Here is a 17,595-nt window from a genome sequence, read left to right on the forward strand (position 1 = left end):
AGGTTTTCAATTTTAAAATGATTTATGCCCTTGTAGACAGCATATATAGATGGGTCTTTTTTTTTAATCCATTCTGATACCCTGTGTATTTTGATTTGGACATTTAGTCCACTTACATTCAGAGCGATTATTGACAACTATGAATTTAGTGCCATTGTGTTACCGGTGGTTGTTTTTTTTAACAGTTTTTTTTTTTTATGTTCTCTGTTTCTTTCTAGTCTTTGTTGCTTTTGATTTCTTTCCCACTCAAAGAGCCCCCTATAATATTTCTTTCAAGACTAGTTTAGTGGTCATGAACTCTTTTAGTTTTTGTTTTTCTGGGAACTCTATCTCTCTTTCTATTCTGAATGACAGCCTTTCTGGATAAAGCATTCTTGGCTGCATATTTTTCCCATTCACCACATTGAATATATCATGTCACTCCATTCTAGCCTGCAAAGTTTCTGTGGATCTTTAGACTGACTTACTGCTTTTGTGCTTTCATCTACCTATTGGTTTTATAAGTGATTGATCTACTTTTATTATGTTTATATGTACTTGTGAAAGTTTTTCTTTTCCTTGTCTTACTTACGGTCTTTCCTTTCAAGTCAATGTATCTCCTTTAACTTTTCTTTTAAGGCCATTTTACTGGTGATGAATTCCTTTATTGGGAAATAAATCAGCTGGTAGCCTTATGGGGTTTCTTTTGTATATAACTGTTTTCCTTTCTCTTACTGCTTTTAAAATTCTCTTTTATTTCTTTGTGCTGTCTTAATTATTATGTGTTTTGGCAAGGACCCCTTTCAGTTGATTTTGTTGGGGGTGCTCCGTGCCTCCTGGATCTGGATTTCTGTTTCCTTCCCCACATTAGTGAATTTTTTATTTATTATTCCTTCAAATAAATTTTCTTTCTTCTTTTCTCTCTCTTCTTCTGGATTCTTATAATGCTCGTGTTATTACACTTGATGGTATTGCTGAGATTTCTTAACCTATTCTCATTTTTATTGTTCTTTTACTTTTTGCTCTTAAGCTTAGTTGCTTTTCTTTACTCTGTCTTCCAGCTCACTGGTTTGTTCTTCTCCTTCTTCTACTATTTATTCCCTTTAGTGTATTTTAATTTCTGTTATCAAGTTCTTTTTCCCAGATTGGTTCTTTTAATGTTTTCTGTTCCAGATCTACTTAAATCCAGTGAGTATTTTTATGACCATTACTTTGAATTCTCCATCAAGTATACTGATTATCTCTATTCCATTTAGCTCTTTTGCTGTGACTTTGTTTTGTTTAGTTCTGTTTTGTTTTCATTTGGGACACAGTCTGCTATCTTCTTATTTTGTCTAACTCTCTGTGTCTGTTTCTATGTGTTAGGAATGTCAGCTATGTCTCCTGCTCTTGAAAGTAGTGACTTTATGAAGAAGAGATCCTGTAGTGCCCTGAAATAAAATGTCCCCAGTTTGCCAGATCCTGGTGCTTCAGGAGTGTTGCCTATATGTGTTGCATGTGCCCTAATGTTGTGGTTCAGATGTGTTTGCCTTTAGTACAGTTGTCTGCAATGGCTCTCTTTGCCTTTTATGTACAGTGTTTGGTCCCTGTATTGTTTAGGGACCAGTCTGGAACTGCCTTGACTTGAATTGAGTCAAGATTCAACTGCTCTGCAGTTAATCTACTGCAGAGCACTCTCCCTGTGTTGTCCCCTGAGAAGCTTTCATTGGTAGTCAGAACCTGTAGTCAGATCAGGTGTCTGTCTGACTGCCCCAATCTATCTCTTGGGGTTACAGTGATCCCAAAATACCATGCTCTCTCTGTGCTGCTCCTTGTGAATTTTTTGTGAGTGGGCAGGGATGGCAGTCATAGACTCTTATCTTTTTCTATATTCTGATATTTTGTTTTTTTGGTTTCTTTAACTAAAGTTGTTGTTGTTTTTTGTTATTGTTAATGATGCTCTAACTCTTGCATTTTACATACTCTCTTTGGCTGGATTAAATCTCATTACTCAGGCTCAGCAACTTACTGATATTACAACTTACTATTATTCTTGTTTTAACTTGAGACTAATAGTGATAGAGTCAAAACCAATACCAAATTTTAAGAATCTTTTGTTTGAAAAAAATAGGAAACAGACAATACATTTTAAGAAAACAGTTAAATGTCTTCTGTGCCTAATGGAATAAGCTTTGCTGTTACAGGATTCCTTATTATCCCAATCGTGCCCACAAAATAGACATTACAGGCTAGCACATGGTCTCTAATTTTGGAAGACCTTAAAATTTAGTTAAATACAGATTTCTAATCCTATATAAATCCTTAGGTTGGACTTAATTTTGTGGAAATAGTAAGAATGGATTATATAATAAGTATACATTATAATTTTTGATATATTATTGCAGATTTTAAATAATATCTATCTTATATAGATAGACATTTTAATCAGGACATTTTGGGGATTGTCTGGAGGAATGCATTGATGTAAAATTGTTTGCTTCTGTTGCATTGATCTTCATCTTAGTTGTTCTGGGTTCTGTAGGAATGGATATCATATATTATTACAATAGAGGAGAAGCTATACACTATACACCTTAAGCAAAGGTAATTTTTTATTCTTTGGTTTTATATTTCATTTTATTGATATGAATTTGTTTATTTATAATAAAGAGTGTCAAAATAATTAATGTAGTTGTTATTAAATATTTTAGTTGTCTGAGATGAATAGATGCTCTCCTGTGAATTAATTAAATTTTTGTTCCTAATACTTCATATAGTCTTTTGTGAATGAGGGGGTAGGAACAGAAAAAAATAGGGACTAATTTCCTGAAGATTAATCTATCTGATCTTATGTTGTTGGCAGAACCAGAAGGACCTATATAATCAGGACAGGATGTTGCAGTAAGAATCGCATCAGTGAGGGTCTGATCAGGGAGGCAGGCCTACCGATAGGGATATGGAATAAGGAATTTAATATGGGATTTAGATTGTATACTTGAGAGAGCTGATGCAGAGTTCAAGGAAAATAGTACTAGCTGTGTGCAATCCTTCAGGGAGTTGAGAAAATAATTGAAATAACTTTCAGTAGGATTTAATTCTTTCATGGAAATGAAGGTGAGAAAAATCAGCTTAGAATTAACTTGTGACTTTTAGCAGGATAGTTTCAGTTAAATTTTGGATATAAAACTAAACTACATGATATGAGGGAGAAGTGGATTGTGAGAAACGCATGGTAGGAAGTGTAAATAACTTTTTCAAAAATGTTTGGCAGAAAAAGAAGAAAGAAATTCAGGTGAATGGTTTTTAAGAAACAAGAAACAGAGTTTTTTGCCTGAAGGGAAATTTCTTAGAGAGAGATGTATAAACAAATGATTCCTTATATAAAATGCCCAGGGATAACATTAAGTCAAAGAAGAGTTAATCTATTCCTTTAGACAGAAGGGAAGAAGAATATGATAAATGACAACTCAAAGATCTTTTCAAGTGTATAAGAGGGAAAGTGAGAGAACTCACATTGCATTTGAACATCTTCTCAGGACTATAAACAGTGGTAAGCACTATATGGACTGGAGTTTAGGAGATGGATAGAGCATGTGTGTATTGTTTGGGAATTTATTTGCATAATGATTATGACAGTGTAATGACAATTAGGAAGTTATTGCAAATAACATATATGAGAAATAATGAAAAGCAGAATTATGTCTGTAGAGGTAGGGATTTTTTTTTTTGAGATATATTGAGGTGGTAGGAAAAATATTAGCTAACATTGGGGTATAGTGGTAGCAGAGACTTGGTTTGGCAGTGAAGGTGAAGCGGAACAGATCTGAGTCACAGGCATTAAGGGCTCAGTTTTAGAAAAGTTACATATGAAGTGCTTGTGGGATATTCCAGAAGTATCCATTTGGCAGTTAGATTTAGTTCAGAATGTGAGTATGAATTTCAAAGCCATCTATGTAGGTATAAATGAAGCACCAGAAATGAACAAGATAAATATGTTGAGATAGGGGTGAATACTAAAGGTGAGAAGGGAAAAAAACCTAGAATTGAATGCCATGGAAACACTTAAAGGAAGAAGTAAGGACCCAGATATTTGGGAAAGATATTTGGGAAGCCCGGTGGAAATGATATGATTGAAGTTAAAAAGTAGATGGCTTAAAGAAGGGAAGTGTGGTCAACAGTATGTGTACATCAGAGTACTTTTACTTGACTTTAAACTGCCTTTTGGATTTGACAACTAGAGGGTCATTAATAACCTATATGAGATCACTTTTAGTGGAGGATTCCCACCTAGCTAGTGTGGGTGGTCTGTTTATGTTACATTGAATTGAAGAGTGACCATGAGGTGAGGAAGCATACCTAAAATAGGATAATACGTATAGGCAATGATACTAGAGAATGTTTGACTTATAGTTTCAGTATCTATGTTAAGATTAACATGACTTTTACGTGTACTCTTCTACTTCATTATATGCATGGTAATATATATGCATGGTAGTAAAATTTAGAAAGAACGAAAATATGGAAAATTCTCATAATCCTTTATCTAGTTCATATCTTTGTAAATTTTATAATGCCTTTTCTCTCATCTTGTAGTCCTTTCTTATTTTCTTTAAGGAGCTCATTAAAATAGAAAAATTATTTTGAGTGCATATTGCCTTGATTGTAAATTATGTACATCTCAAAAGAAAGTACTACCTTTATCAGGTTTGCAGAGTTACTATAAAGGCCCTGATTGTAAATATATCAGGCTTTGAGGATGATACTACTTCTATTAAAATGTATCAACTCTGCTGTTGTAGCCTGAAAGCAGCCATTCCCATATACAAATTAATGGGTGTGTCTGTGTTCCTAAAAAACTTAATTAACAAAGACAGAGTAGATCAGATTTGGCCTGGGGGTATTTACTTTGCTGAGCACTGCTTTATATGCTTCAGAAAGAATAACTTTTAATATTCTCTCATTTTTTGAATTCAGGATTTTTTTAGCACATAATTTTATGGTATATGTGTATAATCAAGGATTTGTAAGTTCATATCCTTCAGATATTCAGGTAAGAGTTAAGTTCTATATTTTACAAATATTTAAAATCGTTTTAAATGCTTTTTAAAATTTATTTATTTATTTATTTATTTATTTATTTATTTATTTATATTAGAGAGAGTGTGTGTGTGCCAGCAGGGAAGGGGCAGAAAGAGAGGGAGACAGAGAACCCCAAGCAGGCTCCATGCCATTAGCACAGAGCCTAATGCTGAGCTCAAACTCACAAACATCGAGATCATGATCTGAACCTAAATTGAGTCAGACCCTTAGCTGACTGAGCCACTCAGGTGCCCCTGAAATCTTTTTTACATTAAATGTATGTTTTCCTAATACAGAACACTGTAATCATAGGTGATATAGTTAAGGCTCCATTTATTGCCTCATTTCCCTCACTATTAGATTTGCCTGAAGTCTGGGTAGATTAAAGACAAACTAGATGGATTGAGGCTTTTACTCTATCTAGAACATAGGCACCATTTAGTTAATTAATTTATTTATATTTTATTGAATAAATGAATATAAATTAAAGACTAATGGAGGCAAACACAAATGTCATTGGACACAAGATCCTACATTTTAAAACTTTTTTAAAACCCTAATCCCATCCATCAATAAATCTAATGACTCTACCTTTTAAATTATATAGCCAGAATCTACTCTCTTCCTCTGTCTCCATCCACTGATACCACTCTTTCCCAGTAAGTGTTTGGCTTATTGCTATAACTTCCTGAATAATCTCCTTGTTTCTATACCTTGCCCAGCCCTTCAGTTAGTTCTCAACATGGCAACCAGATAGATTGTATTACAGCCTAGACACATTATGTTGTTTTTGTGCTCAGAACCCTCCATGGTATGACTTCCTATTGTTCACAAAGTGAAAACTGAAGTAATTTCAGTATCCTACAGCGTTTATACAATCTGGTCCTCTTTGCCTGTCTGACTTCATCTCCTGTTACTGTCTACCTTGTTCACTCTGTTCTAGTTATATTGGTCTCCTTATTGTTCTTCAACATACCGGATATGTTTTCCTTTCAAGATCCTTGCACTTAATATTTTCTCTGATCCATATGCTTGCTCTTTCTCAAGATTCCCAAGATTCCCTTTCCTTAAGGTCTTTGTTTAAAATTACTCTATTAGTCCCTGACTAACCCCTATTTTAAATTAAACTCTTACCCTTAGTACTCTCTTGCTTTATTTTTCTTTATAGTGATTATCAATATATGATGTGTTGTATATTTTATCTATTTGTTTCATTTTCTGTTTCCCCGTACATATAATTTTCATGAGAGCAGGGATTTTCATGTTGTTTTTTTCACTGATGTAGTCCCAGAACCTAGAAAAATGCCTGGCACATAGTTCGCATAACAAAAATTTGTTGAGAGATTGAATTTCAACACCATGTTGCTTCACTTTTATTGGATAGGACCATCAGTTTCTTTTTCTTGTTCCTTCTTCCTCCCCTTAGTTCCAATATAAAGCAGTGTTTTGAAAAGAAATCTTATATTGATTTCCACCAAAATTTATCTACTGTATCTTGGAAATTATATAATCTTCCTTTTTTCCTCCCTGTGATGGTTGATGTTTGCTGTATTTCTAGCTTAATTGTACTGTGGTCAGAGACCAAATTTTGTATGACTTCCGTTCTTTAAAATTTGTTGTCTTGCTTCATGGCCCAGAAATTGGTTTCATTTTTGTAAATATTTCATATTCTTTAAAAAGAAAGTATTCTACAGTTTTTGTTCTACTTACATTAGGTTGCTTACATGGTGTTTAAATCTTTTGTAGATTCTGAATGCTTGATTTATCAGTTACTGACAGAAATGTTATCTTTTAGTATGATTATACATTTCTCTATTTTTATTATTCTTTCAGTTTTGGGCTTATATGTTTTGAAGCTATGTAGTAAGTGAATACAAATTTGGAATATTTATATCTTCTTGACCAGTTGAAATTCTTTTCATTTTGAAGTGTCCCTCTTTATCACTAGTAATGCTTCTTACCTTAAAGTCTACATTTCCTGTATTAGTATAGGTTCAGAATCATCCTTATGGTTTGTGTTGATATGGTATATCTTTTAGAGTTTTTTAATCTTCCTCTGCCTTTAAATTTTAGATGTTTCTTTTTAGCAGAATATTAGATTTTTAAAGAAATCCAGATTCATAATCTTTCTCTTTTGATTGATGACCTAAATTTATATATTAGAAAGTAATTTAACATAAAATATGGGTAACGCTTTGGGAGCAGGGTATAAGATAATCTCAAGTATTAACCAGAAGAGTAGTTCATATAGTGAAAGGACAAATAATAGGGAAACTTTTTTTGAATGTCATTTTATTCATACTGATATAAACCATGTAGCCTGTGAAAATACTCAGAAAGTTCCAGCAAGTATAAAGATAAATCATTAGAAAGTTTTGTTAATCCTAAGTAACCACTTTACTTGTTTTCTTTCATAGTCTCGATGCTACTACCAGGGTTATGTTGAAGGATATCCCAATTCTGTTGTTACACTCAGCACGTGCAGTGGATTGAGGTTATTTATTTTCTATCATTGATATGTGAACACTATAGTTAATGATTTTTGGCTGCAGTGAATTTGTTATGTTTATATTAAGTTTGAAGCTGGAAGAGGAGTCCCATGTGGAGATGATGCAATGGTATCCTTCAGTGAACATGTTTCTTTTGTTATCTCTTCACTTTCCTTGCTGACTAGAGACATTTCTAACTTCCATAAAGGTTTAGATTTCCTAGTTTCTTTGATCTACATCTTAGTGTTACTTAACTAAAGAAATGACAGCTGAATGTATATGACTAGAGCAAGTTGGAGGAGCTGTTTAGGATAGCTTATTTTTTCAGCAAATAATATTTTTGATACCTATCATGTATCACCTACTTGCTTAGCGTTTGGAGATATAAAGATAAATAAAGATAAACAGGCATACTTTTTCTTCAGGGAAATCACCTTTAGGGAGAGGAGGCAAATTCTATATCAACAAGTAGTTATTGATGTAGTACTCATATTTTAAAAATAATTTCACTGTCTTAAACAATTGTAGGGTTTCCTCCTTAATGCCTAGAGTTTTCCATTCTGTCAAGAAATTCTTCACCTTCATTTTGTAGTGTAGACTCCTTATTTTCACAAATAAATGTTCCTCAGTGCTTGTTACACAGAACTCTGAAATTTAGTTTTTGGGAAGTAGCTCACTACTTAGTTACTTGAACTGTAACCTGTTTTCAGGGAAGAATAGTTATAAAAGTTGTTTACTCTTTAAACTCTTAAGTTTTAATTTCCTATACAGACTGTGTGCATAAAGTAAATAAATGTCTTTTCATAATTGCTGCTTTTATTTTTATAAATAAAATTACTCATTACATATAGTTTTGTTATATAAGTGATGTAATCATTTTTCAAAAGCAGCATAAAGCAGAGAGAAATTCATTAAAATTTCCATTACTATTGCTTTCTTTAAGTCACTGACTTGGAGGACAGGGAATTTCTTGATCACTGTAATGCTATATACTTATATACCTAGCAACTGATTACATAATTTCTTCTGCCTTTATAACTATAAAGAGAATGAAATGGAAAGTTAGTTTTGTCAATTGCAGGAGATCTTTTGTCTCTTCAGAGTTATTTCCAAAATGTAAAGAATATAGGTCAAAATACTGAGCTCAAAAACATTCTTTATCCTCCTCCTCCTTCTTTTGGATTCTGTCAGAATTTTATCATATAGAATTGATTGAAAGCACTTAACATTTTTATCCTTAATTTTACAGAGGAATACTGCAGTTTGAAAATGTTTCTTATGGAATTGAGCCTCTGGAATCTGCAGTTGAATTCCAACATCTTATTTATAAGTTAAGGAATGGAAACAGTGAATTTTCAGATTTTACTGAAGGTGGCCGAAGCATAGAACAAAACCCAGTGGACAATAACATTTTTATAAGTGAAAAAGTGAGTTTGTGTATTTTTTTTACTACTTTCAGAGAAATTACTGCTTTATTTAATTTATATATAATAGAAATGTATTAACCTATTGTATAGCTGTAGCAAATATTCTTTCCTTCAGAACATCATCATCTTTTCTTCATGTTAAAATTTCTGTTGAGCCATACATCGCCTTTTTCTCCTTGCATCAACTGATCATTTACTTTTTTATGACCGATTTAATTTTAATTCTTATTTTATTACATATTAATAACTTTCTAAAAATTACCTCCTGTGTATTCAATATAAATTTAATTTAGTTCAGTTTCTGATTCCTAGAAGTTATTTAATAAGGACAATATTTATAAAGGTTGCATTCATAAATAAGGAGTCAGCATTAAATTATAGCTATAATTAAAATTAAAATGTCAAATGCAATTTTGTCATGTATGGCCATGTAAATTGTTCAAGTGTTCACCTTGTATAATTTCATCTTTTAATTTTCATGAAAGTAATTGTGAAAGAAAAAGTTTTTTGAGTATAAGTGGCATAAACATGCACAGTTAATAAAAGACATATATGGCAGTGTTAGTTGTTCCCAGTGTATATTTTCCCATCTTCTTTTCAGTTTAAAAAAGTAAACAACCTGCTCATAATTTAGCTGGGCATGTGAAAAAAGACTACATTTCTCAAACTTCCCTTGTATCTCGATAGGGTCCTGTTGAGGAAGTTATAGCTAATGACATATGAACAGGTATAATGTCTGCCATGTCTGGATTGAATTCTAAAGGAAGGGAGATTTTCTCCTTTTCGCTTCCTGCTGGATGCAATGTGGACATGTTTATACGTCATAGTCTACTAGGATGATGATGATGCCATTCATGGCAGAACAGTAATGTAGAGTGAGGCTTACTCCTGAAGAATTTACAGGACTAGACCACCATACCTCTTCAGACTTTTATGCAAGGGAGAAATAAACTTCATTGTTTAATCCACTATTATTTTAGTGTCTCTTATAGATTCTAATCCTATATCCGAAATAATACAGGGTTCAAATGGATTTTGAAATGTACATACAGCACCAAAGTATTTAGTGATATATATAATATATATATAATATATATAAAATTTCAAATGAAATTTTGTTAACTAAATACTGATTTTTTTTCCACCTAAGAATTTCGAATGGTAATTTACAGTGGCTTAGATGAACCAGTATGGTGGACAGTGTTGGTGTTCTGCCCAGATCCATCATAAAGGGCAAGATGGTGGGACTCCCTGTCTTTGGAGGTGGTTTTTGCTTTTAACATTCAGAATTTGTGACTCTTTTAAAATTTTTATTTATACTTAAAATGTTTTTCCAGTTTTATTGAGAGGTAATTGGCATATAACATTTTATTAGTTCAGATATGGAACAGTGTTTTGACAGTTACATATATTGCAAAATGAATACCCATAAGCCTAGTTAACATCCATCACCACAGTTACAGTTTTCTTTCTTGTGGTGAGAACTTTTAAGTTCACTCTCTTAGCACTTTTCAAATATACATTACAGTATTATTAACTGTCACCTTCTGTACATTACATTCTCAGAACTTATTTGTCTTGTAACTGGAAGTTTGTACCTTTTGACGACCTTCATTCATTTTCCCCACCCCTACCCATGTAGAATTTATTTCCGTACATGGTGTAAGAAAGTGGTCAGTTTTATTTTCCTGCATGTTGCTGCCCAGTTTTCTCAACACCATTTGTTGAAGAGACTTTTTTGCAATGCATATTCTTTCCTGCTTTGTTGAAGCTTAGTTGACTGTATAGTGGTGGGTCCATTTCTGGGTTTACTCTTCTGTTCCATTGATCTATGTGTCTGCTTTTACAACAGTACCACACTATCTTAATGAGTACAGTTTTATAATATAGCATGAAATACAAAATCATGATGCCTCCAGTTTTGTTTTTCTTCTTTGGCTTTTGGGTTCTTTTGTGGTTCCAAACAAATTTTAGGATTGTTTGTTCTAGTTCTATGAAAAATGCTTGTGTTATTTTGATGGGGATTGCAATAAATGTGTAGATGGTTCGGGTAGTATCGACATTTTAACAATGTTTGTTTTTGTAATCCGTGAACATGGAATCCTTTCCATATCTTTGTGTCCTCTTTGAATTCTTTTATAAATATTTTGTAGTTGTAAGAGTATAGATCTTTTACCTCCTTGGTTAGGTTTATTCTTAAGTATCTAATTATTTTTGGCACAATTGCAAATAGGATCAGTTCCTTGATTTCTTTTTCTGCTGCATCATTATTGATATCTAGAAATGTAACCAATTAATGTACATTCATTTTTTTTTATCCTGCATCTTTACTGAATTCATGTATTAATTCTAATAATGTTTTGGTGAGGGTTTTTTGGGTTTTCTACATAGAGTATCATGTCATATGCACATAGTGAAAGTTGACTTTTTCCTGGCCAGTTTGGATGCCCTTCATTTCTTTTTGTTTTCTGATTGCTGAGGTTAAGACTTCCAGTACTGTGTTAAATAGTAATGTGATAATGGACATCCTTGACTCGTTCTTGATCATTTAGTTAAAGCTCTTAGTTTTTCCCAGTAGAGGATGATATTAGCTATGGGTCTTTCATGATGTTAAGGTGTATCCCTACTTTGTTGAGGGTTTTTATTGATAATGTATGCTGTATTTTGTCAAATGCTTTCTCTGCATCTATGGGAGGATCATATGATTCTTATCTTTTCTTAATGTGGTGTATCATGTTGATTGATATGTGAATATTGAACCACCGTTGCATCCCCCTTGATCGTGGTGAATGATTCTCTTAATGTACTGTTGTTTTGTTTTGCTAGTATCTTATTGAGAATTTTTGCATCCATGTTCCTCAGGGATATTGGCTTATAATTCTCCTTTTCTAGAGGGGTATTTATCTGGCTTTGGAATCAATGCTAGCCTTGTAGAAGGAGTTTGGATGTTTTCCTCCCACTTCTATTTTTTGAAACAGTTTGAAAAGAACAGGTATTAAGTCTTCTTAAATGTCTTGTAGAATTCCCTTTGGAAGCCATCTGGCCCTGGAAATTTTTTGTGGGAGATTTTTGGTTACTGATTCAATTTCTTTGCTAGTTATGGGTTTGTTCAAATTTTCTATTTCTTCCTGTTTCAGTTTTGGTAGTTTGTATGTTTCTAGTAATTTGTCCATTTCTTCCAGATTGCCCAATTTGTTGGCAATTGCAATATATTTATGCAATGGAATATTCAGCCTTATAAAAGAAGGAAATCTTCCCATCTGTGACAACATAGATGAACCTGGAGGATGTTTGCTAAGTGAAGTAAGCCATATACAGACAGACAGATAAAACATGATCTCACTTATATGTGCTACCTAAAGTAGTCAAACTCAGAGGCAAGGAATAAAATGGTAGTTGCAGGACCTGTGGATAGGGAGAAATGGGGAATGTTGGTCAAATGGTACTAAGTTTCAATTATACAAGATACATAAGTTCTGGGGATTTAATATATAGTAATATGACTATATTTAAAAATAGCATATTGCAAATTTGAAATTTTCCTGTTGATCTTACATATTCTCATCACACACACTATACACACACCCACATACACACAGAAAATGGTAGCTACATATTCTCATCACACACACTATACACACACCCACACACACACAGAAAATGGTAGCTATGTAAGGTAGATATGTTAATTAGCTTGATTGTAGCAATTATTTCACTATATGTGTATATATGAACATCTGGTATTATATTTTTATTTGTCAGTTATTCCTCAGTAAGGTAGAAAAATGATTTTGAAATTTCAGGATAAACAGTTTATGAAAGTTTTATATGCTTTTAAGTATGCCTTTTCTTTTTTCTAGTCAAAATCAACTATTCCAGATTTAATTCCACTTTATCTAGAAATGCATATTGTGGTGGATAAAGCTTTGGTATGTGTTTTTCTTTTTCTTTGCTTTAAATATTTAGTGTGAATGCATGATTATCCCTAGCTAGAAAGGAACTTAAAAATTCCAATTCTTTGACCACATGTCATAGAGAGAACAGTGTAAAAACTTGCAAACTATAAAGCCAAATACTCAAAATTACATAGTTCTTCTATTTTTATTTTTTAATTTGCATCCAAGTTAGTTAACATATAGTGCAGTAAAGATTTCAGGAGTAAAGTCCAGTGATTCGTCCCCTATGTATAACACCCTGTGCTCATCCCAACAAGTGTCTTCCTCAATACCCCTTGCCCATTTAGCCATCCCCCACCCCCACAATCCCTCTAGGACCCTCAGTTTGTTCTTTATATTTAAGAGTCCCTTATGTTTCCTCCCTCTCCCTGTTTTTATATTATTTTTGCTTCTCTTCCCCTATGTTCTTCTGGTTTGGATCTTAAATTTCACATATGAGTGAAGTCATATGATATTTGTCTTTCTCTGATTTCACTTAGCATAATCCCCTCTAGATCCATCCATGTTGTTGCAAAAGGCAAGATTTCATTCTTTTTGATTGCCAAGTCATACTCTTCTATATCCATTCATCTGTCAGTAGACATTTGGACTCTTTCCATGTTTTGACTCTTGTCTATAGAACTGCAATAAACATTGGGGTGCATGTGTCCCTTTGAAACAGCACACCTGTGTCCTTTGGATATATACTTAGTAGTGCAATTCTGGGTCATAGGGTAGTTCTATTTTTAATTTGTTGAGGAATCTCCATACTGTTTTTCAGAGTGGCTACACCAGTTTGCATTCCCACCAGTAGTCCAAAAAGGTTCCTCTTGCTCCACATCTTTTCCAACATCTGTTGTTGCCTGAGTTGTTAATATTAGCCATTCTGACAGGTGTGAGGTGGTATCTCATTTGTGGTTTTGATTTGTATTTCTCTGATGATGAGTGATGTTGAGCATTTTTTCATGTGTCTGTTAGCCATCTGAATGTCTTCTTTTCTAAAAATTTTTCTTGATGTTTATTTATTTTTGAGAGAAAGAAAACAGAGTGTGAGTAGGGGAGAGACAGAAAGAGAGAAAGACAGAATTTGAAGCAGGCTACTGTCAGCACAAAGCCTGGCATGGAGCTTGAACTCATAAACTGTGAGATCATGACCTGAGCTGAAGTCGGACACTTAACTGACTGAGCCACCCAGGTGCCCTAGCCATCTGAATGTCTTCTAATGGAAAGTGTCTATTCATGTTTTTTGCCCATTTCTTCACTGGGTTATTTGTTTTTTTGGGTGTTGAGTTTGATAAGTTCTTGGGGCACCTGGGTGGCTCAGTTTGTTAAGCATCTGACTTTGGCTTAGGTCATGATCTGATGGTTCGTGGGTTCAAGCTGTCAGCACAGAGCCTGGACCCTGTCTCGGATTCTGTGAGAATCTGTGTCTCCCTCTCTGCCCCTACCCCACTCATGTTCTGTCTCTTTCTCTCTCTCAAAAATAAGCATTAACAACTTTTTTTTAAAAAAGAGACTGATAAGTTCTTTATAGATTTTGAATACTTAACCCTTACCTATATGTCATTTGCAAATATCTTCTCCCATTTCATCAGTTGCCTTTTAGTTTTGTTGACTGTTTTTTTCATTGTGCAGAAGCTTTTTATCTTGATGAGTCCCAATAATTCATTTTTGGTTTTGTTTCCCTTGCCTCTGATGACATGTTGAGTAAGAAGTTGCTGCGGCCGAGGTCGGAGAGGTTTTTGCCTGCTTTCTCCTCAAGGATTTTGATGGCTTCCTGTCTTATGTTTAGGTCTTTCATCCATTTTGAGTTTATTTTGTGTATGATGTAAGATAGTGGTCCAGGTTCATTCTTCTGCATGTTGCTGTCCAGTTTCCCAGAACCATTTGCTAAAGAGACTGTCTTTATTCTATTGGATATTCTTTCCTGCTTTGTCAAAAATTAGTTGGCCAGATGTTTGTGTGTCAATTTCTAGGTTCCCTATTCTGTTCCATTGATCTCATTTGTGGGTCCGTTTCTGAGTTCTATATTCTGTTCCACTGATCTGAGTGTTTTTGTGTCAGAGTTATACTGTCTTAATGACTACAGGTTTGTAATACATCTTGAAGTCCAGGATTGTGATGCCCGCAGCTTTGGTTTTCTTTTTCAAGATTGCTTTGGCTGTTTGGGGTCTTTTTTGGTTTCATACAAATTTTAGGATTGTTTTTTCTAGCTCTGTGAAGAATGCTGGAGTTATTTTGATAAGGATTGCATTAAATATGTAGGTTGGTTTGGGTAGTATTGACATTTTAACAATATTTGTTCTTCCTATCCAGGAGCATGGGATATTTTTCCATATTTTTTGTGTCTTCTTCAATTTCTTTCATAATTTCTATAGTTTTCTATACAATAGATTTTTAACCTCTTTGGTTAAGTTAATTCCTAGTTATTTTATAGTTTTTGGTGCAATTGTAAATGGGATCAATTCCTTGATTTCTCTTTCTGTTGCTTCATTGCAACTAATTTCTGTGCATTGCTTATATATATATCCTGCGACTTTGCTAAATTCATGGTTCAGTTGCAGCAGTTTTTTGGTGGAATACTTGGGATTTTCCATATAGAGTATCATGTTGTCTGAGAAGAGCAAAAGTTTTACTTCCTCCTTACCAGTTTGGATGTCTTTTTTTCCTTAGTGTTGTCTAAATGCTGAGGCTAGGACTTCCAACACTATGTTGAGTAACAGTGTTGAGAGTGGACATCCCTGTCCTTTTCCTGATCTTAGGGGGAAGCTCTCAGTTTTTTCCCATTGAGGATGATGCTAGTGGATATTCCGTGTGCACTCGAGAAGAATGTGTATTCCACTACTTAAGATGAAATGTTCTGAATGTATCTGTTAAGTCCATCCAGTGCAGTGTGTCATTTTAAAGCCATTGTTTCCCTGTTGGGTTTCTGTTTAGATGATGTGTCCATTGCTGTAAACGGGGTGTTGAAATCTCCTACTACTATGGTATTATTATCAATGAGTTTCTTTATGTTTGTGATTAATTGATTTACATATTTGGGTGCTTTCATGCTGGGGGCATAAATGTTTACAATTGTTAGATCTTGGTGGATAGACCCCTTAATTATGATATAATGCCCTTCTTCATCTCATGTTACAGTCTTTATTTTAAAATCTAGACTGTCTGATATAAGTATGGCTACTCCAGCTTTCTTTTGGTGATTATTACCATGATAGATGGTACTCCATCCCCCTACTTTCACTCGGAAGGTGTCTAAAGTGGGTCCCTTTTTTCCCTGCCCTCATCTTTATTAAACATTTGAGGAGAAAGTAGGAAAAAACCTCCTTCCTAGACCTCAGCCGCAGCAATTTCCTACTCCACCCATCCCCGAAGGCAAAGGAAATGAAAGCAAAACTGAACTCTTGGGACCTCATCAAGATAAAAAGCTTCTGCACTGCAAAGGAAACAATCAAGAAAACTAATAGGCTGTTGGGGCCGCCAAGTTTTCTGTTTGCCTCAGGCAAGGATTATCACTCTCCCGGAGAGTGAACCAGCAAACAAGATTTGCATCTAGAGGCTGGAGACTGCCATTTCCTGGTCAAAATAACTTTGGCGTCTATCATGCTGGGCCAGACTGGAGTGGCCAAGGTGCACAAAAGATCAAAACCGTATTTTGGATTATTCAGTGCTAACTCCCCCCTTCCCCGCATTGCTGAGGCAAATCTGGGCGTTTCTTTTTATATTCATTTGACTCTGTTTACCTGGTAACTGACCTTGGTCAGCTGCTTTGTTTTCCCGCCTTGAAACCTTTATAAAAGATAGTTTTCTGAATAAAGCTCTCTCTCTCTTTCGCCTGATCGGAAACCGTGAGTGCTGTCTTTACTCTCTGCGTCTCCCTCTCCTGCCCCCCTTTTTCTCTACCTCCCTCAGGAAGAGAACCCGCGACGATTCTCCGCCCTGCCGGTCGAGGCGGACGAAACAGGTACCACCGAATGCCGGGGACGAGCGTGCGGGACCTGGCCCCCGGGTTACGACAATAGGCAACCAACAGAATGGGAAAAGATAGTTGCAAATGACATATCAGATAAAGGGCTAGTATCTAAAATCTACCAGGAACTCACCAAACTTCACACCCACAAAACAAATAACCCAGTGAAGAAATGGGCAGAAGACATAGACACTTCTCCAAAGAGGACATCCAGATGGCCTACAGGCACATGAAACAATGCTCAACATCACTCATCACCAGGGAAACACAAATCAAAATTACACTGATATACCACCTCACATCAGTCAGAGTGGCTAAAATGAACAAATCAAGAGACTATAGATGCTGGCGAGGGTATGGAGAGACGGGCACCCTCCTACACTGTTGGTGGCAATGTAAACTGGTGCAGCTGCTCTGGAAAACAGTGTGGAAGTTCCTCAGAAAACTATCCATAGAACTCCCTTATGACCCAGCAATAGCACTGCTAGGGATTTACCCAAGGGATACAGAAGTGCTGATGCATAGGAGCACGTGTACCCCAATGTTCATAGCGGCACTGTCAACAATAGCCAAAACATGGAAAGAGCCTAAATGTCCATCACCTGATGAGTGGATCAAGAAGATATGGTATATATAACAATGGAGTATTACATGGCAATGAGAAAGAATGAAATCTGGCCATTTGTAGCAAAGTGGATGGACCTTGAGGGTGTCATGCTAAGCGAAATAAGTCAGGC

The 17,595-nt window shown here is 34.8% G+C and overlaps 1 protein-coding gene across 1 annotated transcript in view; it reads left to right on the top strand.

Moving 5' to 3' along the window:
* The window catches only part of ADAM32 (ADAM metallopeptidase domain 32), a 157,329-nt gene that overhangs the window by 22,242 nt on the left and 117,492 nt on the right, over nucleotides 1–17,595 (top strand). Inside the window, exons 3-7 of the mRNA XM_029936316.1 lie at nucleotides 2,501–2,562; nucleotides 4,933–5,008; nucleotides 7,455–7,531; nucleotides 8,776–8,953; nucleotides 12,814–12,882. Of these exons, the coding sequence (XP_029792176.1) occupies nucleotides 2,501–2,562; nucleotides 4,933–5,008; nucleotides 7,455–7,531; nucleotides 8,776–8,953; nucleotides 12,814–12,882 (462 nt within the window). The remainder of the gene's footprint in view (nucleotides 1–2,500; nucleotides 2,563–4,932; nucleotides 5,009–7,454; nucleotides 7,532–8,775; nucleotides 8,954–12,813; nucleotides 12,883–17,595) is intronic.

Source organism: Suricata suricatta, chromosome 1 (assembly GCF_006229205.1).
Source record: "Suricata suricatta isolate VVHF042 chromosome 1, meerkat_22Aug2017_6uvM2_HiC, whole genome shotgun sequence".
Classification (NCBI taxonomy): domain Eukaryota; kingdom Metazoa; phylum Chordata; class Mammalia; order Carnivora; family Herpestidae; genus Suricata; species Suricata suricatta.